Below are 24,198 nucleotides of genomic sequence, written 5' to 3'. Positions count from 1 at the left end.
TTACTTCATTATTGGTGTATAGGAATGCAACTGATTTCTGTGCGGTGATTTTCTATCCTGCGACTTTGTTGAATTCATGGATCAGTTCTAGCAGTTTTTTGGTGGAATCTTTTGGGTTTTCCACATAGAGTATTCGTGTCATCTGTGAAGAGTGAAAGTTTGACCTCCTCCTGGATAACTTGGATGCCTTTTATTCCTTTGTGTTGTCTGATTGGTGAGGCTAAGACTTCCAATACTGTGTTGAATAACAGTGGTGAGAGTGGACATCCCTGTCTTGTTCCTGACCTTAGGGGGAAAGCTCTCAGGTTTTCCCCACTGAGGATGATATTAGCGTTGGGCCTTCCTATATGGCTTTTATGATCCTTCTATCCCTACTTTATTGAGGGTTTTTATCAAGGAAGGATGCTGTATTTTGTCAAATGCTTTCTCTGCATCTATTGAGAGGATCATGTAGTTCTTGTCCTTTCTTTTATTGATGTGATGTATCACATTGATTGTTTTGCGGATATTGAACCAGTCCTGCGTCCCAGGTATAATCCCACTTGGTCGTGGTGAACAATTTTTTTAATGTATTTTTGGATCCGGTTGGCTAATATCTTGTTGAGGATAATTGCATCTATGTTCATCAGGGAAATTAGTCTATAGTTCTCCTTTTTAGTGGGGTCTTTGTCTGGTTTTGGAATCAAGGTAATGCTGGCTTCATAGAAGGAGTTTAGAAGTTTTCCTTCCATTTCTATTTTTTGGAACAGCTTCAAGAGAATAGGTGTTACCTCTTCTTTAAATGTTTGGTAGAATTCCCCTGGAAAGCCATCCGGCACTGGCCAGATGTTTTTTGGGAGACTTTTGATTACTAATTCGATTTCTTTACTGGTTATGGGTCTGTTCAAATTTTGTATTTCTTCCCATTTCAGTTTTGGTAGCATATATGTTTCCAGGAATTTGTTCATTTCTTCCAGATTGCCCATTTTATTGGCGTAGAATTGCTCATAATATTCTGTTATTATTGTTTTTATTTCTGCAGTGTTGGTTGTGATCTCTCCTCTTTCGTTCTTGATTTTACTTATTTGGGTCTTTTCCTTTTTTTTTTTCTTTTGATCAAACTGGCTAGTGGTTTATCAATGTTGTTAATTTTTTCAAAGAACCAGCTACTAGTTTCATCGATCTGTTCTACTGAGGTTTTTTTGTTTGTTTGTTTCTTTCAATAGCATTGATTTCTGCTCTCTTCTTTTTTTTTTTTTTTTTTTTAACGTTTTTTATTTATTTTTGGGACAGAGAGAGACAGAGCATGAACGGGGGAGGGGCAGAGAGAGAGGGAGACACAGAATCGGAAACAGGCTCCAGGCTCCGAGCCGTCAGCCCAGAGCCTGACGCGGGGCTCGAACTCACGGACCGCGAGATCGTGACCTGGCTGAAGTCGGACGCTTAACCGACTGCGCCACCCAGGCGCCCCTCTGCTCTCTTCTTTATTATTTCCTGTCTTCTGCTGGTTTTGAGTTTTATTTGCTGTTCTTTTTCCAGCCCTTTAAGGTGTAAGGTTACATTGTGTATCTGAGACCTTTCTTCCTTCTTTAGAAAGGCCTGGATTGCTATATACTTCCTCTTATGACCACCTTTACTGTGTCCCAGAGGTTTTGGGCTGTGGTGTTATCATTTTCATTGGCTTCCTTGTACTTTTTAATTTCCTCTTTAACTTCTTGGTGAGCCCATTTATTCTTTAGTAGGATGGTCTTTGGTCTCCAAGTATTTGTTATCTTTCCACATTTTTTCTTGTGGCTGATTTCAAGTTTCATAGTGTTGTGCTCTGAAAATATGCAGGGTATGATCTCGATCTTTTTGTACTTGTTGAGGGCTGATCTGTATCCCAGTATGTGATCTATTCTGGAGAACGTTGTAGGTGCCCTGGAGAAGAATGTGTATTCCACTGCTTTAGGATGAAATGTTCTGAATGTATCTGTTAAGTCCATCTGGTCCAGTGTGTCATTCAAAGCCATTGTTTCCTTGTTGATTTTCTGATTAGATGATCTGTCCATTGCTGTGAGTGGGGTGTTGAAGTCCCCTGCTGTTATGGTATTATTATCAATGAGTTTGTGATTAATTGATTTATATATTTGGGTGCTTTCACATTTGGAGCATAAACGTTTACAATTGTTAGGTCTTGTTGGTGGATAGACCCCTTGATTATGATATAATGCCCTTCTTCATCTCTTGATACAGTCTTTATTTTAACGTCTAGATTGTCTGATATAAGTATAAGTACTCTGGCTTTCTTTTGGTGACCATTAGCATGATAGATGGTTCTCCATCCCCTTACTTTCAATCTGAAGGTGTCTTGAGGTCTAAAGTGGGTCTCTTGTAACAGCATATAGATGGTTCTTGTTTTCTTATCCATTATGTTACCCTATGTCTTTTTATTGGAGCATTTAGTCCTTTGACGTTTAGAGTGAGATATGAATGTATTGTCATTATGTTGCCTACAGAGTTGGAGTTCTGGTGATATTCTCTGGTCCTTTCTAGTCTTTGCTGCTTTTGTTTTTTGTTTTTGTTTTTCTTTTTGTTTTTTGTCTTTTCTCCCTTCAGAGATTTCCCCTCAAAATTTCTTGCAGGGCTGGTTTAGTGGTCATGAACTTTTTAAATTTTTGTTTGTCTGGGAAACTTTTTATCTCTCCTCACTTGAATGACAGCCTTGCTGGATAATGAATTATTGGCTGCATATTTTTCTGATTCAGCACATTGAATATATCCTGCTACTCCTTTCTGGCCTGCCAGGTTTCTGTGGATTGATCTGCTGCAAACCTCATCTGTGTTCCCTTATAGGTTAAGGACTTTTATTCCCTTACTGCTTTCATGATTCTTTCTTTGCTTAAGTATTTTGTGAATTTGACTATGATGTGCCTTGTTGATGGTCGGTTTTTGTTGAATCTAATGGGAGTCCTCTTTGCTTCTTAGATTTTGATGTCTGTGTCTTTCCCCAGTTAGGAGAGTTTTCCACTATGATTTGCTCACATAAAACTTCTACCCCTTTTTGTCTCTCTTCATCTTCTGGGACCCCTATGATTCTGATGTTGTTCCTTTTTAATGAGTCACTGATTTCTCTAATTCTTAAATTGTGCTCTTTTGCCTTAGTCTCCCTCTTTTTTTCTGCTTCATTGTTCTCCATAAGTTTGTCCTCTGTATCGCTGATTCACTGCTCTGCTTCAACCATTTTTGCCACCGTAGCCTCTGTTCGAGATTGCAGCTCAGTTATAGTATTTTTTATTTCATCCTGACTTGCTTTTACTTCTTTTATCTCTGCAGAAAGGGATTCTAATTTATTTTCAACTCCAGCTGGTATTCTTATTATCATGATTCTAAATTCTGATTCAGACATCTTGTTTGTATCTGTGTTGATTAAGTCCCTGGCTGTCATTTCTTCCTGTTCTTTCTTTTGGTGTGAATTCCTTTGTTTCATCATTTTGAAGGAAGAAAAGGAATTAATAAAGTAAAACAAATTTAATTAAAAACAACACAAAAAAAATCAAATAAAGAATGCTAGATCCTAGGTGTATTTTGGTCTGGTTGTTGAAAGGAGCTTGGTAGATTAGAGAAAAAAGGTGAAGAAAAAAAAAGGAAAAAAAGAAGAAAACGTTTGAAATTTTGAAAAAAATGAATACAGTAAAATAGAATAAAATGAAATGATAGAAATAAAATAGAATTTAAAAAATTTACAAAAAGGTAAAAAATATAGTAGAAAAATTAAAGACAAATCTTTTTAATAAATATGGAAAATAAAAATAAATATCTTCTCTTTATTCAAGAATAAGAAAAAAAAATTGAATAGATGGATCAGCGAACAGACTGAAGTATGATTGAAATTACATCGGTTTCCCCTGGAAGTCAAACTATGAAGTACTTTATAGTCTGTAAACTAGGCAGGCAGAGAGGTCCTCAAGAGCACGGTTGGCCCAGTTGGGTGGGGCTTAGTGTAATGACTCTGTTCTCCACTAGATGACGCTGCTTAGCTTTCTGGGGTGGATTGTTGTGGCTCACGTAGGCAGGTATGCGCATGTGTGGGAGGGGTGAAAATGGCATCACCCAGCTACCTAGTCTCTAGTATCAGAACTCTGTGCTCTCCCTTGCCGGCAATCAAGCACCCCTCCTTTGTCTCGGGCTTCCGTCCACTCCCAGCTTTTATACCGTTCATGACCAAGCCATCAGCCTGCCAGGCGGCACCTCCCTCCTGAGTTTTATCTCAGATGTGGCGGTGTTTCCCAACCCCTCACTTCTGTGGGACTGTGATCTTGACCTGCCCAGACCTTCTGGGGGAGGGTCTCATTGAGCAATGGCCTGGTGGCTGCCTGCCTCCAGGAATGTTCATGGGACTGTGTTGCTGCCGATGCCCAGATACTCCAGCCGGGTGCCCGCCCGCCACAGAAAAAGTTCACATGATTGTGTAGCAGCAGCATTTCAAGGATTATGGAAAATCACAACACACATCTGGCACCAGGCTTCACCTTTAACGACCTTGTTCTAGCACCAGCGAATGTGGTTGTTCTCTGGGGTCCGCTGGGACCTTTGCCTGTGGGTTGGCCACATAGCCTCTACCAGGTATCCTTCCTGCAGGGGAACCGCCTCTCTCCCATGTGGCCTGAGGACCCCTTGGACCTCACTCTCTGCTCCTGGGGATTTGCCCTTCCCACCAGAGCACCACCAGGTATCGAGCTACAGAGTTTCAGACTTTGTGCTCCTCCTGTTTGTAGAGTCTTAATGGAATTTAAACACTCTCCTTTCTCCCTTTTGTTTGTTCAGTCCCTTGCGTACTCTTCCTTTTCTCTCCAGCTGCTTTCTGGGGGGGGTGGGAGGGGTGCCTTCCCGTACTCTCTCCCCGTCTCCATCCTCTCTCCACAAGCAAAAACAGCCTTACCCTCTGCTGCTTCTCTCTCCCCCAGTTCACCTCTCCGTGCCATGTACCTGCTGAGTTGTGTGGTTCAGGTTGTGCAGATTGTGTTAATCCTCAAATCTGTTTTCTAGGTGTGCAGGCTGGTTTACTGTTGATCTGGCTGTATTTCATGGATGAGAGACGCACAAAAACTTCCATGCTGTTCCGCCATCTTGGCCCCTCCCTCTATTGCAAATTTCTTATAAGTGAAACGATACCATATTATCTGATGGTAGACTGAGGTGTTAAAGTTGTATCTTGTAAACTGAAGGGCACCGCTAAGAAAATAAAGCGAAGTTAATAAAATAAGTGGAGATAAAAAGAAACAATAAGAAAATACTCAAGCCAAAAGAAAGCAAGAAAGATAAGGAATAAAGACATGATGGATAAATAGAAAACAAGAGCAAGATCATGGACTTCCACTCAACCATATCAATAATTACATTATAAGCAAATGGGCAGAACACTACAACTAAGAGACAAATTGTAAGACTGGGTAAAAAGAAACACCCTACTATGTGCTGAATTTGAGAAATCCACTTTAAAGACAAAGACAGGACAAAGTAACAGATGGAAAAAGATCTAGCATACTAACACTAACAAACACAAGGGGGTGTATAATGTGTTTTTCCATTTGTATGTCCTTATGGGAAAGAAAATTATAATGACAGAAAGCAGAGCAGAAGCTGCTGGGCCCAGAGGGTATGGGAAGGTGCTGACTGGAAATGGCACAAGGAACCTCCTTGAGATAGAACTATTCTGTACCTTGATTGTGGAGGTAGCTCTACAACCATATACATTTGTCAAAATTCAGCAAATGTTCTACTTAAAATTGGTGGATTTGATTGTACGCAATTTATACTTCAATAAAGATGATAAAAGGCAGAAAAAGAGAGAGGAAGGAAGGGAGAGAAGGAGGAATAAAGAGACAAAAAGGAACAAGGAAAGAGAATGGAAGGGAAGAAATCAATCCTTTGTTTTCAAAAAGCACAGTCACTTCCGTAAGAATAGCTTGCACTGGCCCTTTACCCCATCACGTAAAATGTTTTAGTCCTTTTTCCTGATCCTAATTGTCTGCCAATGTCTACACTCTGATGATCTCCCTTCCGCCTCAAATTTGTCAAGCTGCTGCACTGAACAGGAGAAATTCTGGCACTAGATAGTGATAGTGAAACTTTCACCTAATTAAACGCGGCACACCTCAGGCACTTGGCTGTCTACAACACTGACCTCTCCCCTTCCTGACCTCCTTTGCTTCATCTCTGGCCACATCTTCCTTTTGTTGTTGAACGCCCCGCCCAAGCCTTTGCCCCTGTTTTCATCTTCAGAATCCTAGCTCCCTCTCTTCAATAAGGAAGACCCATTTCTACATCCCCCACCAGTCCGGAAAGCCAAGTACGTACATAAGCCAAGTACGTATGTTAGCGGTCGGTTTTCAGGTACACAAAAGACAGGAGTGAGACATCTGAACTTCAGAAGGTAGACACATTTCATACTTGCAAGGGCAGCTAGACTGCCCAGAGGAGCTGGACTCGGAGGCTCTGGGGAAAGTGAGACTGATCGGTTGGTGGAAGCGTGACACAGCGATCAGACAGGGCTGAGGGTGGCAGAGGTTGGGAAGAAGATACGAAATACAGAAGAAACACAAAACAATATGGAAACAGCTCTGGGTATACTCCCATCCCATGCTAATAGGAAGTTAAATGGAAGATGTCTTGTCAAGCACCACAGAGAAAATAGAAATAGAACTCATTCTCTTGGGGCACCTGGGTGGCTCAGTCGGTTAAGCGTCCAACTTCGGCTCAGGTCATGATCTCACGGTCCGTGAGTTCGAGCCCCGCGTCGGGCTCTGTGCTGACAGCTCAGAGCCTGGAGCCTGCTTCCGATTCTGTGTCTCCCTCTCTCTCTCTGCCCCTCCCCTGCTCATGCTCTGTCTCTCTCTGTCTCAAAAATAAGTAAAACATTAAAAAAAAATTTTTTTTAAAAAGAAATAGAACCCATTCTCATATTCTGAGATGATTTACCAATCAAAGGTGATTCAGCTCTCTGATTTTATTTAAGTAATAATCATTTAGATACCCTGTAAAATTAACTTCTTAAACTTTAACAAAAATATACTCGTAGCATTTTTTATTCACCTCAGATCACTATGGATACAAAACCCTTACAACTGCGTAAACACAGAAGTGGGTATATGTGAATCTTTCCAACTAATGAAGGTCCACTGTGGAAAGGTATATACATCTCTGTAGAGATCGGACATTCCCCCATATTTGAAGAAGATGAAAAAGTAGTCCTCAGAAACTGTCCAGATGTTTTCACGCTTTTCTTCTCCAGGTGCGTCTTACTCTGACCACACATTCCCTGTGGAAAAGCTGGATGATGCTATAGCTCCAGGCCAGGAATATACCTATGTGTGGAATATCAGTGAGGACAGCGGGCCCACGTACAATGACCCTCCTTGCCTCACACACATCTATTACTCCTATGAAAATTTGGTACAGGACTTCAACTCTGGGCTGATTGGACCTCTGCTTATTTGTAAGAAAGGTAAGGAAAAATCAGCAACGATTAAGATGTTGAAAGGGTAAAAAGTGCTCTCATGGAATGAGGCTCGAGAGAATCTTGGTACCTTTTTGTAAATCAGGCAGAGGGAGAAGGGGGTGGGACGCCAGCTCTTTGCCTGACATTGGTATCTGAGGGTTTGGAATCTTCGTGTTTCCCCTAATCCTTCCTTCATCTCAGTGCTGGGAGACTCTCCCAAGTAAACCTCTGGCCAAGTCTCTTTGAAAGTGTACAGCAGCCTATATGTTGCTGAGAGTACTTGGAAAGAACTTGGACTAATGTACCTGAGGTTTAGGTTGGTAATTTGGTTTACAAACACACAAAACACCAGCTTCCTGTCTTATAAACAAGCTGAACACTTTGGGTGGCAGGTTTCAAACATATTCAGTTGACTTTATAACAAAACTTCATCAGCTGGGCTTAGGAGCAAGCGTGAATTTTCATTTTACACCCCCAAAGGATTCAGCCCGTCTTCCATTAAAACAACAAACTACCACAGCGAACTGCACTGTGGGAAATAATGTGATTGATCCAGCGTCTGTCTATACATACAGGCATACCGCATATACATACCTTCCTAATTCATTTGTTCACTGCACAAACACATGTTTTCACTGCCTGGCCTATCAAAGACACCGTGATGGCTCTGACAAAAGATATTTCAAACTTATAAAAACCTCTTCTTTTATTTGACTCTCAGCTGCGTTTCCTCCTCACATGAGAACGGATTAATCTTGACCTGCTGTCTCACTACACGTCCAGGCAAGATGGCTATATTAAACTTGAAACGTCCTTGGCCAACTGAGCTAACATACCTATTTATGGGCCTGTTGATACTGGAGGAAATAAACGCTTTTCCTGAAGCCTTGACAGTCCCAAATGTTTTTTCTCTGTGCAAGATCAAATTTGCCATTAAGTCCCCATTCCTCAAGGCTCTGAGGTATCCAAGAAAATACTTAAGGTGGACACCAGAATTTTAATAAGCTTCTAGGCATTATTACTTGCTAAAGATGCTATTTTTTAAAATAAGCATTTCTTAAAGCTATTATGACTGCTTGCCTTAGATTTTTTTCCTATGTAGGAATACCTCACGAGAGTCTTGTGCCTAGGATGCTTAAAAAGCGTGTCTTTTCTTTCACAGGCACCCTGACTGAGGATGGGATTCAGAAGATGTTTGACAAACAACATGTGCTGATGTTTGCCGTGTTTGACGAAAGCAAGAGCTGGAGCCAGTCATCGTCTTTAATGTACACGGTCAATGGTTACGTGAACGGGACAATGCCAGGTAACCCGCGGGCCGCACGCTACCCGGCCACAGCAGCACCATTAGTGCCTTTGATCCCGCTGTTTTCCTTAAAGCCCCACGGAAGGTGACCATACTCATATTCGCTGTTTTTCAACTCCTAATCAGAAAGATAACATAATCGAATTCAGTGGTTCTCCAGATTCTATCATCCTTTTCTTTTTTTCTTTTTTTCTTTTTTTTTCTTTTTTTTTTTTTTTTACAACAAATACAACAAACAATTGGAAGCTACCTAGAAGGAAGAGTGTGCAGCCTTATTATATGTAAGGTTCTAGGCAGGCGTCACCTTGGCCTGTGCCTCCAGGAAGACCTCCAAGATATTAGCTCAGTCTCCTTCAGTGAGTTCTGTGGTCCCTGCTGCGTGGTGACCATGCCTTCTTCCACAAAGGAAGCCTTGCAAAACAGAAATTCAAAGTCAGTCCCTGGCAGGAAGGGTCAGCAGAAAGAATACAAGGAATACACGCACAGTGAAGGTTGATAGATTAGGAGAAGGACCCCACATACAAAACTACCACTGGCATTTCACAAGGTGATGGATGAGGAATCGTCAATGGCATGTAGGAGGTTTTCTCTTTCCATCTGTATGGAGGTTCTTGTGGAAAAGCAAAATCATAGCCACTATTAAGAGAAAGAAAAACAAAACTGATTCCCATCCAGACTTCTTCCACCCTTCCAATAGAAATGACTTGGAACCAAAGATCCTGAGGAAAAAGAATGGAAAATGAGAATATTATTTTATTAAAGAAGCCCATACTTCTCAGAGGTCATTTTCTGTATCTGAAAATCACAAGTGGCTTTGCTTACTAAAAACGAAACTTGTCAAACTTGTCAAGAGTGGAGGTCTGGATATTGCTTTTAAATTGCATTCTGTTTCATTTGACTCTGTCTTCCCGCCCGGGTTGTTACAAACATACTCCGATGACTCTGGTTTCTCCATTCAGAGTTCCAAAACTTAGTTAATTGCCCTCTATCTTAGGAGGTCTGCGTTCAAGCCTTGCTCACTTCTCTAGCTTAGTGTGGCCCTTGGAAATCCATTGTCATTGTAAATGTGCCTATTTACAAAAATGGATCAACCATTTATCCTGGTGCAGAGGGGTGTGGAGGAATTTTCTTTTTTTACATATAAAGTAGCATTTCCAGTGCTATAATCCTTAGAGAGGAGTGGTCAAGGAGACATTGTATCTGTGTCCTGGAACAGTGAATCATTTGTGTAAATATGTAGAAGTCAAACAAAAGCAAGCTACATGCAAAAAAATTAGTAATTCGGTCAGGGCATCGAGTTTATGAATTTATAGTACAAAAAGAGTATTTGGGCTTAGGAGAGGCAAGATAGGGGGTCATTAGTAGAAACTGAGAAAAGTTAATGCTGTGCAATTGTCTTTTGGAGCATGGTAAATTAAATATATGATAAATGCTAATACAGATGTTATCAAATGCTTAATTCAGCATAAGCATTTTTTATGGGGTAGATAAATACTTCCATCAAAGCCTCCTACCTTCTAGCTTCTTGCTTGCAGCTTCTAGCTTCTTGTTCTCATCCGTGATACCAGGAATCCTTGCCTGGTTACAATGGTCTCCTAAAAAATACAAGCCCCTCAGTCTCTCTGCAGGTAAGGGACTGATTCTCAGCTCCATAATGTCACATCTGGTAATTATGGATCTGAAATTTAAACCCCAAGTCAAGGATGGAAGGAGGCTTAGAATCTCCCAGAGAAAATTAGCACGTTCCCAGTCACAGTGAGCACAAAGAAGGAGCCAAACTCAGCTTTTATTCTCAGTTTTCATTACTTCATCCATGAAATGCTCCAGTGGCCTAGTGCATTAAGGAGAGCCTATATCCCACAGAGGAATTCATTGCCTTGTCACTTAAACAATCAACAAGTGGTTAAAGAAGTGATTAAAAATTTCTTAAAGCATCGTCACATCTCTCCCTTAGGCAGAGCTTCGACCTCTATCCAGTTGAGAAGTTTATGCCCCTGAACTCAGCCTTATTGGAGGCTCTGGTGCCTCCCTCCAGTTGAGCCCAGATTGATTCTAGAGTGACCAGCTGCCCAGGCTTTCTCAGGGCTTTCCCGGCTTAACACTAAAAGTCCTGCATTCTGGGAAACTCCTCAGGCCCAGGTGAACCAGGGTGGTTGGTGACCTACTTTCCCTCCCTGGCCTCATCTCTTAGCAATCCTTGTGTTTCTGAACTAACTTTCCTCATCTGTGGGCTCTATTCTTACCTCTCCATACCACTTGCTTGCCCGTCACTCAGATGTCTGCTTTGCTGGGGTAGGAACCACAACTGGAGTGTCTATACCCCCTGAAACAATGCCTGATGCATAGCAGGTGCTCAGTACATAGGTCATGAGTGATTTTTTTTTTTTATTACAAAGTGCTGACTGCCTGTTTCACTCCCCATCTCTCCCTCTCAGATATCACTGTTTGTGCCCATGACCACATTAGCTGGCATCTGATTGGAATGAGCTCTGGGCCAGAACTGTTCTCCATTCATTTCAACGGCCAGGTCTTGGAGCAGAATCATCATAAGATCTCAGCCATCACCCTTGTCAGTTCTACGTCCACTACCGCAAACATGACTGTGGGCCCAAAGGGCAAGTGGATCATATCTTCTCTCGTCCCAAGTCATTTTCAAGGCAAGAAATTCTTCCAAAGTTTTGCTTGTGAACATGGGATCCTTTCTTCCCAGGCACTAACTCCCTCATTCTCCTTTGCCCTTTCAAGCCACCCACACCCCAGACATATATGCTTAGTCCTGAGAACAGAATTTAGTTATTCAGCTCTTAGACTTAATATAACGCATGAGTTGGAGGAAGTGGGGAAATTGACAAAGGCTTTTTAAAATGAAGCAAAAACTAAAGAGGGCTCTACTTCCTCAAAAGGGAAAAGAAGGAAGGAAATAAACTCATACATAGAGATATTCTTCCTGGGGGTATTTAGTATGTAGCTAAAGAAAAAAAAAACCTAGGTACCAGAACAAATAAAACATGTGCAAGCACTATATAGCAGCACCAAGTTACAGAAAGTGCAGAAGATTTAACATGAAAAGATTATCTTTTATAACAAGATGAACACAAAGCCTGGGACAAGGAGGAACCCAATGGATGTGTGTTTAATGGAAAAAACATAGAATTAAACTAGCTGAGCAGTGAGTTTAAAGAACATCAGTTGATTTTGGTGGGGAAAAAAATCAGCCCAGGTTGTTATGTGGTATCATGTAAACACAATAACTAATTGTTCTATTATTACACATTGTTGTTTTAAAACTGTTGGGGAAGAAGGGCGCCTGGGTGGCTCAGTTGGTTAAGCAGCCAACTTCAGCTCAGGTCATGATCTCGCAGTTCGTGAGTTTGAGCCCAGAGTCAGGTTCTTTGCTGACAGCTCAGAACCTGGAGCCTGCTACGGAGTCTGTGTCTCCCTCTCTCTCTGCCCCTATCCTGCTCGTACTCTGTCTCTCTCTGTCTCTCAAAAATAAATAAATGTTAAAAAAGCTGTTGGGAAGAAGGTCTATATAAACAGAGACTAAAATGTAAGTAAATGATATCGCTATAGAAAATTATTTTGGTACCAAAACAATGTATACAAAAGCCAGACACATAAGAAAGGGACACTTTGATGGGGTCATTTTGTTTCCTGTTCACACTGAGCAGTCAAAATTATATTTGAAATCATGAAATTGTCATAATACCCCTAGGAGATAGAGTCCCAAATAATAAAAAACAACAAAACTAACATTATTAAGGCTAAGTGCTTTTTATATTAACTTATTTAATTTTTAACAACAATTTTATACAGTATGTACTATTATTATCATCTCCATTTTACAAATAAAGGGACAGATGACAGGGAAAATGAGAAATCAACAAGACCTAAGTCGTAAGATTTTAAGGATCTGGAAGTTACATTTTTTTTCCTCTAAAAGAAGCAAAGGAAATCTTTCCAAATTTCTTCCCTAACCCATCCTCTCTTTGCTTTTTATTCTTGCCCCTTTCTCTACTGTGCTAAAAGAACTATAGACCAAAACGTTCAGAAGTTGCTTGAGCATTACTTTTACTGTTATTATTTAAAAGATTTACATTTTGACCAGCCTCAGTTTCTTCTCTCAAAATCTCTCCCTGCCCTTACATTCTAATTCAGCCGGGATGCAGGCTCATATAGACATTGCAAGCTGTGCAAAGAAAACCAGGAATCCTAAAAAACTAACTCGCGACCAGAGGCGGCACATGAAGAGGTGGGAATACTTCATTGCTGCAGAGGAAGTCATTTGGGACTATGCACCGATAATACCAGCGAATATGGACAAGTGAGTTTTGGGGGGTCTTAACCACTGTGTAAAGAAAGGTCCCAGAGTCCTAAAGGCATGGCGTGAACTGTCATGAACTGACATCTCTCAAGGGAATACGTGTATTGGATTCGGGTCTTTTTGTACAAATCAACCTGGAATTACTCTAAACTCACCAAGGGAACTCCGCAGCGGCAGCGGTAGTGGCTGGTAACAGCAGCGATCACTTGTTGAACATTTTCTGTTAGTTTTACTTTAATGCTCCAGGTGAGACACAGCTTTTATTCTGTAGATTAGAAAGGCTGTCAGAAAGGGGGAGAAATTCAGAAGTGCAAGTAGCTCTCAAACGCTTGAAAAATCGTCTCACTCACCATAAGAGAACTGCAGATTACACTTCACTGAGATACTGTCTTCCGCCTCTCAGACCCACAAGTGCAGATGATACAATCTGTTGGCAAGGCCGTGGGAGACGAGCACTAGCGCACATTGTTGGTGGAAGAGTACACTGGTACAGCCATTCTAGAGGATGATTTGGGAATACGCATCACAGTTACAAATGCATAGGCTCACAATTGTAAATGCATCGTACCCTCTGACCCAGCAATCTTGCTCTGGGAACTTACTGTATAGATATACTTATTCACCTGTGAAATGGTGTACGTACTGGATATTTGCACTGTTAGTAGTAGCAAAAGTTTGGAAACCACCTAAAATGCCCTCCAATAGGAAATTAGTTTCATAAATTATGGCACGTCCGTATGATGGAATACTATGCCTCTGTTTTCATTTAAAAAAAAAAATTTTTTTTAACGTTTATTTATTTTTGAGACAGAGAGAGACAGAGCATGAACGGGGGAGGGTCAGAGAGAGGGAGACACAGAATCGGAAACAGGCTCCAGGCTCCGAGCTGTCAGCACAGAGCCCAATGTGGGGCTCGAATTCACGGACTGCGAGATCGTGACCTGAGCCGAAGTCGGTCGCTCAACCGACTGAGCCACCCAGGCACCCCATGTTTTCAAAAGAGGTTGTAATCACTCTCTCTACACTAATATAAAAGTTGTCCAAGATATATATTTTTAGATTAAGAAGTCAAGGGAGGAAAAAATGGCAGATTAGGAGGTCCCCCGATCGTATCCCTCCATAACAGTAGTAATTTGACAGCTGTCACAAACAAAAGTGCTTCTGTGAAAGCTTTGGAATCCAGGTAGGATTTGAGAAATTCCAGGATCTTCCCAGTGGAAGCCAAGACCAAGGAGGGATATTTTTAGAAGGCACCTCATGCTTAGGAGATAGGTTTTCTGACAGTGCTCCCATCTACAAACTTGGAAACAGCTTTGTCCCATTTTGGACTCAGCCACAGTCCCACTTGGTCTTTGTCTTGACACGAGCACCATTTGCCAAGCAGTTGACAAAATTCAACATCTTTTCATGATAAAAACTCTCAACAAGTAAGCTATGGAAGGAATGTACCTCCACATAATAAACCCAAAGCTAACATCATATTCAAAGAAAGCTTTTTCTGTAGGATCAGGAACTAGACAAGAGTGACTACTCTCACCATTTTTATTCAACATCTTACTAGAAATCCTACCCAGAGCAATCAGGCAAGAAAAAGAAATAAAAGACATCCAACTTGGTAAAGAAAAAGCAAAACTGTCTCTCTTTGCAGATGATAACTCTTAAGACTCCACCAGAAATCTATTAGAACTAATAAAAGTATGCAGTAAGTTGCATGATGTGAAATCAATGTATAAAAATAGGTTGCATTTATTAAACTAACAGCAATATATACAAAAAAGACATTAAGAAAATAATCCCATTTCAATAGAATTAAAAATAATAAAATGTTTAGGAATAAATTTACCCAAGGAGGTAAAAGATCTATACACCACAAACTGTAAGATACTGATGAAAGAAATTGAAGAAGAGACATCAAATAGAAAGATGTTCTATGTTAATGGATAGGAAGAACTAATTTGTTAAAATATCCATATTAATCAAAGTGGTGTACAGATTCCATACAATCCCTATCAAAATTCCAAAGGCGTTTTTCATAAAAATAGAAAAAAAACAATCCTAAAATTTATATGGAACCACAAAGACCCTGAATAACCAAAACAATATTGAACTAGAAGACCAAAAGCTAGAGGCATCACACTCTTTATTTCAAATTGTATTACAAAGCTATACTAATCAAACAGACCAATGAAGCAGAATAGAGGCCAGAAATAAACACATGCATATATAATCAATGAATCTTTGACAAGGGCACTAAAATATACAATGGGGACAAGATAGTCTCTTTAATAAATAATGTTGGAAAAACTGGATAGCCACATGCAAAAGAATGAAATTGGACCATTAGCTTATAGGATACACAAAATTAACTCAACATAGATTAAAGAATTGAAGGAGAAAAGGTAAGGGAAAAGCTTTTTGACACTGATCTTGACAATGATTCTTTTTTGGTATAACACGAAAAGCACAGGCAACCAAAAAATAAGTGGGCCTACATCAAACTTAAAAGCTTCTCTACAGCAAAGGAAACAATCAGCAAAATGAAAAAGATATTTATGGAATGGGAGAAAATACTTGTGAGCCATATGTCTAAAATATATAAAAAACTCAATGGCAGAACAAACAAACAAACAAACAAAAACCCAACCTGATTTTAAAATGGGTGAAGGTAGGTGCCTGGCTGGCTCAGTCAGTGGAGAGTAGGACTTTTGATCTCAGGGTTGTGAGTTCAAGCACCTTGTTGGGTGTAGAAATCACTTAAAAATAAAATATTTTAAAAAATAAAGTAAACTTTTAGAAATGAGCAAAGGACCTAAGCTGACATTTTTCCAAAAAAGACATATAAATGGCAAATCGATACATGAAAAGATGTTCAACATCACTAGTCATCAGGGAAATGCAAATCATATCCACAGTGAGATTATCACCTCATACCTGTGAGGATGGCTACCACAAAAAAAAGAGATGACAAGAGTTGGTGAGGATGTGAGGAAAATGGAACTCTGTACACTGTTGGTGAGAATGTAATTTGACATAGCCATTATTGAAAAAAGTAAGAAGTCTCCTCCAAAAATCAAAAATAGAAGTAGCACAATATCCAGCAATCCTACTGCCGAATATATATCCAAAGGAAATGAAAGCAATACCTTAAAGAGAGCTCTGTGCCCCATGTTCATTGCATCATTATTCACAATTGCCAAGATATGGAAACAACCTGAGGGTCTGGTGAGGGATGAATGGGGAAAGAAAATTCCAGACACACACACACACACACACACACACACACACACACACTGAAATATTACTCAGCCTTAAAAAAGAAGGAAAGCCTGCCACTTAAAACAACATGGATGAAGCTGCAGAACATACTGCTAAGACACATCCCAACACAAAGTGACAAATACTGTATGATCTCCTGATCTCACTTAAATGTGGACCTAATAAGCAGTATGGTGACCATAGTTGGTATCGTATACTTGAAATTTGTTAAGACAGTAGACCTTAAGTATTCTCACCCCCAAAAACGAATATAGTAACTAGGTGAGGTGATGGAAGTGTTAATTAACTTAATTATGGAAATCACATATATACGTATATGAATCATCATCAGAAGTACAACAATCATGTTGTACTTCTCAAATATATACAATTTTTGTTTGTCAAAATCACCTCAATAAAGCTGGGAAAATACAAGACAAAGTCAAGGTGTAGCACTAAGTATAAAATACCTGCCTGTTTGCTAAGGAATGAGAATATAAGTGTATTTATATTTATAACTCATAGTTGCATAAAGATGCTCTAGAATTATACACATGAAATTAATGCAAGTGAATATTTAGAAAATTCAGGGATGGTCAGAGACGTGGGATTGATGGGATATAGTGTGTGAGTGAGCATTTTCACTGTAATCAAAATCATTTGAATGTATTTGCTATTCAAATCTGCTATTCAAAAAATGTAACTGAGAAAGAAGGGCAGAAAAGGAACTTGCTCAAGATTAGATAATAATAATTGGCAGAACTGCAATAAGGTTCCAGGACTCTGGCAACAGTCTGTGCTTTTTATTGTGCAAAATAAAGGCATAAATGGATCAGTTCTATCATGGCGCTTCTGTTTTTGGAAACTGAGGCAATAAAGAGGACCAAAAGGAAAAGTGGTTCGTGTTGCTGCCCCAAATCTTTTATCATAAGAGCTACAGAAGATGGGTGAAGGTGATTGCTTTTTAGTTGGCACTGGGATCAGGTGGATGGTAGAAGGGATAGACCAACAGCACAGAACTACGTCTAATAAAAATAGTCAGAGCTTCCTGGGTGGGAACATATCTTTAGAGATTGAGAAATACCTGGTCAGTCACTAAGGGTACCACAAATTAAGTGATAAGGAGGACTTGAGAAAAAAAATTCACAGTATATCCTCTCATTCCTTTTGTTTTTTTTTTAATATAATTTATTGTCAGATTGGTTTCCATACATCACCCAGTGCTCATCCCAACAAGTGCCCTCCTCCCTGCCCATCGCCCTCTTTCCCCTCTCCCCCACCACCCATCTACCCTTAGTTTGTTCTCAGTTCTCAAGAGTCTCTTATCCTCTCATTGCTTTTGGATAGCTCTTTTTCCAGAGATTTCTAAGGTCTGTTCTAGTGACCAGAGTGACAGGAAGTTCTAGGTAGCCTTTTCTAACCATGCCCACAACTTTATCAGTGGTGGAGAAGACAGACAGATGAGAGGTTTCCAGTTTTCCAACTAGAGAGCAGATATTGGGACTTTGCAAACCACGTTAAGAATTTTTTTTTAAAGAAAATTAGCATTTTAGCTAATTCAAGAGCAGAACTTCTAAGCATAGGGTTTCCTCATCCTCCTGGGGTCTTTATTCGAGCGAACGGTTTAATTTTTTTAAATTTCATTTCACTTTAAGAAAATACAGATCTCTGCATTTGGATAATTTCTCAAACCAAATTGGAAAACATTATAAGAAGGTTGTCTACAAGCAGTACCAAGATGAGTCTTTCACCAAACGCATGGAGAATCCCAATATCAAAGAAGATGGGATCTTGGGTCCTATTATCAGAGCCCAGGTCAGAGACACACTCAAAGTAAGTACCACAAATATGGAACCATGGAAGAAATTAAATAGTGAAAGACAATGTATAAATATGTCCATTATAATTTTTGATTCAAATGCAACTTCAGTTTTTATGTAGTATTTGCTCTGATTTATAGCCTACCTCACAACATAAACAATCTAAGACAATTCATCAAATTGTAAAAGGATAAAGCAAAGAACCAATTTCATTGAGGTGAAGGATAATGTGGGGACAAAGAAAATAAAGCCATGGATAAATACAATGGAACACACGCCGTATGTTCCAATTGGGTTGTCTGTAAATTTTGTCCAAAGCATTCCAGCAGCCGAGTGAAAAGGGAAATATGTCAGGGCAAGATTCGCAGTACTCATAAAGAAAGTATCGTTTTCCCTGATACTGAGATCAGTTTCTCCCATGGATCCTTAAAAAGAGGATGCTGTATAATACAGTGGATGGAATCCTTGATAGAATCCCTATAATTGGTATAATAAATAAGTTGCATAGCTTTTTAATATAAGGGTTGTCCTCATAGCTGAGAACATAACAGTAAACACAACTGAGTATAAACAATTCATCATTGTGCTCTAGGTATGTAGTTCTCCCATAAGCTGGTCTGTGATGAAGGTAAATTTAGACATGTATCAAGAACACCGAGTGTTCTTCAGGCAGCTTTCCTTAAATATATGCCACATCAGTCAAGCTTTTGATAAGAACTGGGCAGCAGAAAATTAAAGGTTGGCATCTTTGGCAAGGTTCTAGAATGCAGGTAATCTACAGATTAAGGATGAGCCAAATGCTTTGGCAATCGACCAGTAGGAGATAAGATTAAGGTTCTCTTTTGAAGATTAAGAAGGCTAACTATCGCTCCTGTGTAAATAATGCTCCTCCTTTCACCCCTTCCTAGGGGTAAACTAACATATCCGCACACAAGGTCAATTCTGTTCATTTAAAGATAACAAAAGGATAGGAAGCAGCCTTTCTCTATTCCTCTTTCCCTTCCGCCATTTCTGATTTCCCTTTTAGGTGCTCTTAGCAAGTGTAAATATACCTCATTGGAAATTCAGGATCTGGCTATTTGTATGCCCCTCAAGAAGATAATGTCAAGGACAGTGTCCTGGGAGGTGTGCCAGGCTGGAGAAGGGAATTATGGTCTAGAGAGGAGAAGGAACAGATCTGAAGGCAGATGTGGTCCAAGTTGAGAGGAGAGGGGAAGGGGACAGGTTTGGAAAGAGTGATATACTGTGAGGAAAATACAGGGCAGACTTCTCTTTCCATTTTCCACCCTACCGTGTGAGTGAAATTCTCTCAAAAGTTTCTTCCAGGTGATGGGGAGAGGTTGCTGCTCAGAGAAACAGAACTAGTTTGCGAACACACACACATAAGCACGCCCTCCATCAAGTGCGTTTGCCAAGCTAAGCATCCCATATCAATTCTCACGATTGAGCTTAAGTCCTGAAATAATGAATTAACTTTGTAGATCGTGTTCAAAAATATGGCCAGCCGTGTCTACAGCATTTACCCTCATGGAGTGACCTTCTCTCCTTATGAAGATGAAGTCAACTCTTCCTTCACTTCAGGTTTGAACCCGAGTCTACTGAATGAAACTGTTCACCTCTGAGAGGCTGCCACGCTTTCCTACTGTCCTCTTTGCTCAGTAACATGACTTGTGCAGTCAGGCAGTATACAAGTAGGGGTGTCCTAAAAGTCACAACGAAACCCTGCTCACTTCAGGGATTTATTTACCCTAAAATGTGCTGTTCTTTGTTAGTGCCATAGCGGCCTCTAGTGGAGCGATTTCTAACGGCGACACGTAATCCAAGGTTCTGTCAAGTGGAGCTTAGTATACACATATTCCTTCCCTAATATTACCTGGCTCTAATAAAAATTTTGCTGTTTGTTTACTGAAATAATTTTGAAAGTGAAGACGATTTTACCTTCATTTTCTTTCAGGCAATAACACTATGATCAGAGCAGTTCAGCCAGGGGAAACCTATACTTACAAGTGGAACATCCTAGAGTCTGATGAACCCACAGAAAATGATGCCCAGTGCTTGACAAGACCATACTACAGTAATGTGGACATCACCAGGGACATTGCCTCTGGGCTGATCGGGCTACTTCTAATTTGTAAGAGCAGATCCCTGGATAAACGAGGCATACAGGTATTCTGTCCATGGAGTAAACTTTTAGAAAATCTAGGAACTTCTTCTGGCTGACACAGATTAGGTCTTCTCACTAGAGAATGAGCCTTCTTCTAGAGAACAGAAAATGCTACGTTGTCCTCTTTAGTGCAAATGTGACAACATAGATTCCTTTTTTTTTTTTTTTTTTGTCTTGTCTATTTTCATCTGACTCTCACTGCAGAAGGCAATCATCCTATAGAGTGATGCAGTATTTTGTTTTAGTTTGAAATTCCAGATATTTTGCTATGTGATCGGCAAGTCACTTCGCCTTTCTCAATTTCTTCCTTTGGCTAATACCCCTCCTAAAAAAATTTGACACGGCTGCTTTGGGGCTCAGTGAGATACCACCTGGTAAAAGGGTAAATCTCTCTACTAGTCCTTGTTATTTTTAGAGACCTGAACTAGGGAGAGATGAGAGAGATAATACTTTGGAGAGATAGCATCTGGTGAAGTTGGACCCAGACAATGGTCCATCTCTAGTGAGACTAAATTATACAAAAAAAAAATGTGAAAAAATATATGGAACTTCATCAGAGACTAATAGTCTCATATTAGTAACTTAAAATTCCCAACCAGGCTAAGCTGTTATTAAAGAAGTTCATCCTAAGGCATACACCACAAATATATGTTTGGAAAAATTTTTTAAATGGACATTTGGAAGACCCTAACTTATTGAGCTAGGAAAGGACACAGATAGGAAGATGGATAAAGTTTTCCTATTGCAACCTTCTGTTTTATCCTTTGCAACTATTTGGAGCACATCTGGTCAATCTTGCAGGTTGAAAGGTATTCACTTACAGAGATAGAACACAATTACAGCGGCCGTGAGGAGATGGAATTTTTCTACTAAGATGTTTTAGTCTCTGAATTTCCTGATCCGCTCAGTTTGCCTTTGCACATTACCTTTGGCCCTAATGAGGGCTTTGTACAAAATGGTTTTCATACATGCCTGCATTTGTGGCTTCGGTGGCCCCAGGGACTGTGCCTCTTTGGTTTCTGAGAAGAGCTCAGTGCTGCGGGCGATGGGCTGGCACATCAATCACTGAACACAGCACTTCTACCCTCCAGAGGGCAGCAGACATTGAGCAGCAGGCTGTGTTTGCTGTGTTTGATGAGAACAAGAGCTGGTACATTGAGGACAATATCAACAAGTTCTGCGAAAATCCCGATAAGGTGAAACGTGATGACCCCAAGTTTTATGAATCAAACATCATGAGCAGTAAGTCAAATCACTGTTTTCGTCCGTCAGTTTTTCACTCCGGTGCTTAAAGTAGGACTGTGCCTAAAGGCGGAGACATGGAGTAGAATCCACTCACCTCTTATCCTCGCTCTCAGTCCTCGCTTTGATGACGAAATTAGTGGATGATATTACAGAAACTTCTTTACGACATGAGGCCAAAAGCTTGTGACCCTTAGGAAGTCTTGGTCTCATGCTCCAGATGTGCGTGCTCTGGGCACATACACTCCGGAGGAGCAGGGTGAGGGGTGGGGGTGGTGAGGAGAGCGGGTACAGGCTTGGTCAGTGGCATATGGGGATTTCAGACGGGGGGTGGGGGGCAAGGTGAACGCTCATGCTAGCAGGGCAGAAACTGAGTAAGTAACCCAAAGCTGGACTGTCCAGTCAAACTAAGGCAAAATGCATATGGGGAGCCAAGCGTCTTAAAGAGCCAATCCACGAAGAAGTTTGAAGGGAGCAGTAAGAAGTTCAGAACAGAGGGAGTGACCTGAGCCAAAGTCCAGGCATTTGCTGCGGTTTTCAGTTTCAGTGCCCAGAGCCACTGCTCTGACAAGTCTGAGAGAAATTTGACTAAGCCAGCTGGAAGCAAACACTGCCACAGTGGTCAGGGTCCTCACCACATTTCCTTACACTCGAGAGTCATTATGACCACCTTCTCTGATAGGTGATCGTAGATAGGAGGATGGCTTTTATGCAGTCTGTTCATATGGCTTCAGATGACTGGCAGCTGGGGATTATCTGAACGGCCAGGTGCCATGGAAATCACTCAAAACAGGGAGTTACTCCGCTTTCTTTGCATAATTTCATTTCGGCAGCGAATCTGTCATAGTTCTGGGCCAGCGCTGTCCAGTTTGAAATTATGCGTGAGCCACAAATGCGATTTAAACTTTTCTGACGGCCGTATGAAAAACTGAAGAGAAATACATCCCGAATGTGATCATTTCAACATATAACCAATATAAAAATTGATGAGGTTTGCTTTCTTTATTTCATATACTAAGTCTCTGAAATCTGGTGTATATTTTACCCTTCGAGCACATCTCCATCCAGATTCTCCACCTTTCAAGTGCTCAGTGGCCCCTGTCACTACTGGCTACTATATTATAGAGCTTCCGACCATTGAGAAGAGCCTCCTGAATGAAATACAAACTAAAAACATATGTCAGTTCTTCTGTAAATATTTAAGGGTTCACTAGTGCTAGGCCTCATACTGGGATCAGGGCTAGACTGGTAAACCAGGCAGATGTGGGCCGTGTCCTCAAAGAATCAAGCCTGTGATTTTATTACCATGCCTAGAATCTGAGTAAAGATACTGCCTAAAGCTGTGTCCCTTTGAAAGATAATGAACATGTGTGAACTCAATCCCTGCATGAAAACTATAGGTTATCTCAGTGCTAAAAGGGCACAATACAAGTTGCAAATGTACTAAATATGCATGACTTTTAGGGACATTACTTCTTATTCACTAACTCATGTGTCAAGACGACTTTCTTATATTATGCTTTCCTTCCAGGTAGAATTAGTCTAGATAATATTCTAAATTGATGTTCAGAATATCTTTCAAAGCAGACCGTGGAAAACAAAGTATCTGATACACACTTGACAATGAAGAAGTCAACATGAATGAAAAGCTTTGTCTTTATCGGAGTATTTCTCCCTTGGCTAACTTAGGAAATTAAATTCTCCTTTGGGAAATCTGACTTTGATCTTCTAGTCACATGTTAGACCTGGTGGAGCTTATCTCAGATGATCACTGCTTTGACACAACCAAGTTAATATTAGGGCATTAATCCCAGGTATAATTAGACACATGTCCTTTTGTTGGCGGAGGCCTGCGTGTTAACAGATTTTACTCTTTCAGCTATCAATGGCTATGTGCCTGAGAGTATACCCACGCTAGGATTCTGCTTTGATGACACTGTCCAGTGGCACTTCTGCAGTGTAGGGACCCAGGATGACATTTTGACCATTCACTTCACTGGGCACTCATTCGTCTATGGAAAGAGACATGAGGACACCTTGACGCTCTTCCCCATGCGTGGGGAATCTGTGACCGTCACAATGGATAATGTTGGTAAGAGCCTAGACACTTGAAGAGGCATCTCTGATCTCTAAAGGTCTGCTGCAGCTCTCCAGACTCCCACAGTTCCTGGGTTTATCTTTCTGATCCCTTTCAGGCTTGCCTTTCAGTATTTCTCATGATTCATATTGGGTGGAATTAATTACCTAAAGGGTCCAGTCGCTTAATGTGGGTTCCATTTATCCTTCTCTGGGCTAAGTGAGAAGTAAAGACACAACAGCAAAGAGATAAGCCATGACTTAGAGGAGGAAGTGTGAACATTCAGCCGCGAAAGAGCATTTCTTTTATCAAAAAAAAACCCTTTTCAGGTTTTGTTTAATGTTTATTCATTTTTGAGAGACAGAGTGTGAGCAGGGGAGGGGCAGAAGGAGAGGGAGACACAGAATCTGAAGCAGGCTCCAGGCTCCGAGCTATCAGCACAGAGCCCGACGCTGAGCTCAAACCCACGAACCGGGAGATCATGGCCTGTGCCAAAATTGGATACTCAACTGACTGAGCCACCCAGGCGCCCCTACCTTTTTTAGTTTAGT

General features: G+C 40.6%; 1 protein-coding gene and 1 long non-coding RNA gene across 3 annotated transcripts in view; one reads left to right on the top strand and one right to left on the bottom strand.

Moving 5' to 3' along the window:
- Window positions 1-24,198, top strand: part of F5 (coagulation factor V) — a 76,654-nt gene that overhangs the window by 23,936 nt on the left and 28,520 nt on the right. The window contains exons 4-12 of the mRNA XM_078441172.2: window positions 7,253-7,465; window positions 8,622-8,765; window positions 11,201-11,422; window positions 12,924-13,089; window positions 18,000-18,177; window positions 19,646-19,745; window positions 20,119-20,330; window positions 21,420-21,570; window positions 23,450-23,662. Coding sequence (XP_078297298.2) covers window positions 7,253-7,465; window positions 8,622-8,765; window positions 11,201-11,422; window positions 12,924-13,089; window positions 18,000-18,177; window positions 19,646-19,745; window positions 20,119-20,330; window positions 21,420-21,570; window positions 23,450-23,662 — 1,599 coding nt within the window. The remainder of the gene's footprint in view (window positions 1-7,252; window positions 7,466-8,621; window positions 8,766-11,200; window positions 11,423-12,923; window positions 13,090-17,999; window positions 18,178-19,645; window positions 19,746-20,118; window positions 20,331-21,419; window positions 21,571-23,449; window positions 23,663-24,198) is intronic.
- On the bottom strand, window positions 9,127-13,509 carry LOC144614914 (uncharacterized). Of its 2 annotated transcripts, none has more exons than XR_013553223.2 (4): window positions 13,440-13,509; window positions 13,245-13,354; window positions 10,280-10,360; window positions 9,127-9,176 (listed from the first exon to the last, which is right to left on the bottom strand). It is a non-coding gene; the product is annotated as an uncharacterized LOC144614914 (long non-coding RNA). The 2 variants fall into 2 exon arrangements; XR_013553224.2 differs by lacking the exon at window positions 9,127-9,176 and adding an exon at window positions 9,413-9,484.

The sequence above is a fragment of the Panthera onca genome, chromosome F1 (genome assembly GCF_046562875.1).
Source record: "Panthera onca isolate mPanOnc1 chromosome F1, mPanOnc1 haplotype 2, whole genome shotgun sequence".
Lineage (NCBI taxonomy): Eukaryota > Metazoa > Chordata > Mammalia > Carnivora > Felidae > Panthera > Panthera onca.
The sequence above is the reverse complement of the archived record's forward strand: the minus strand, read 5'-3'. Positions and strand labels throughout refer to the sequence as shown.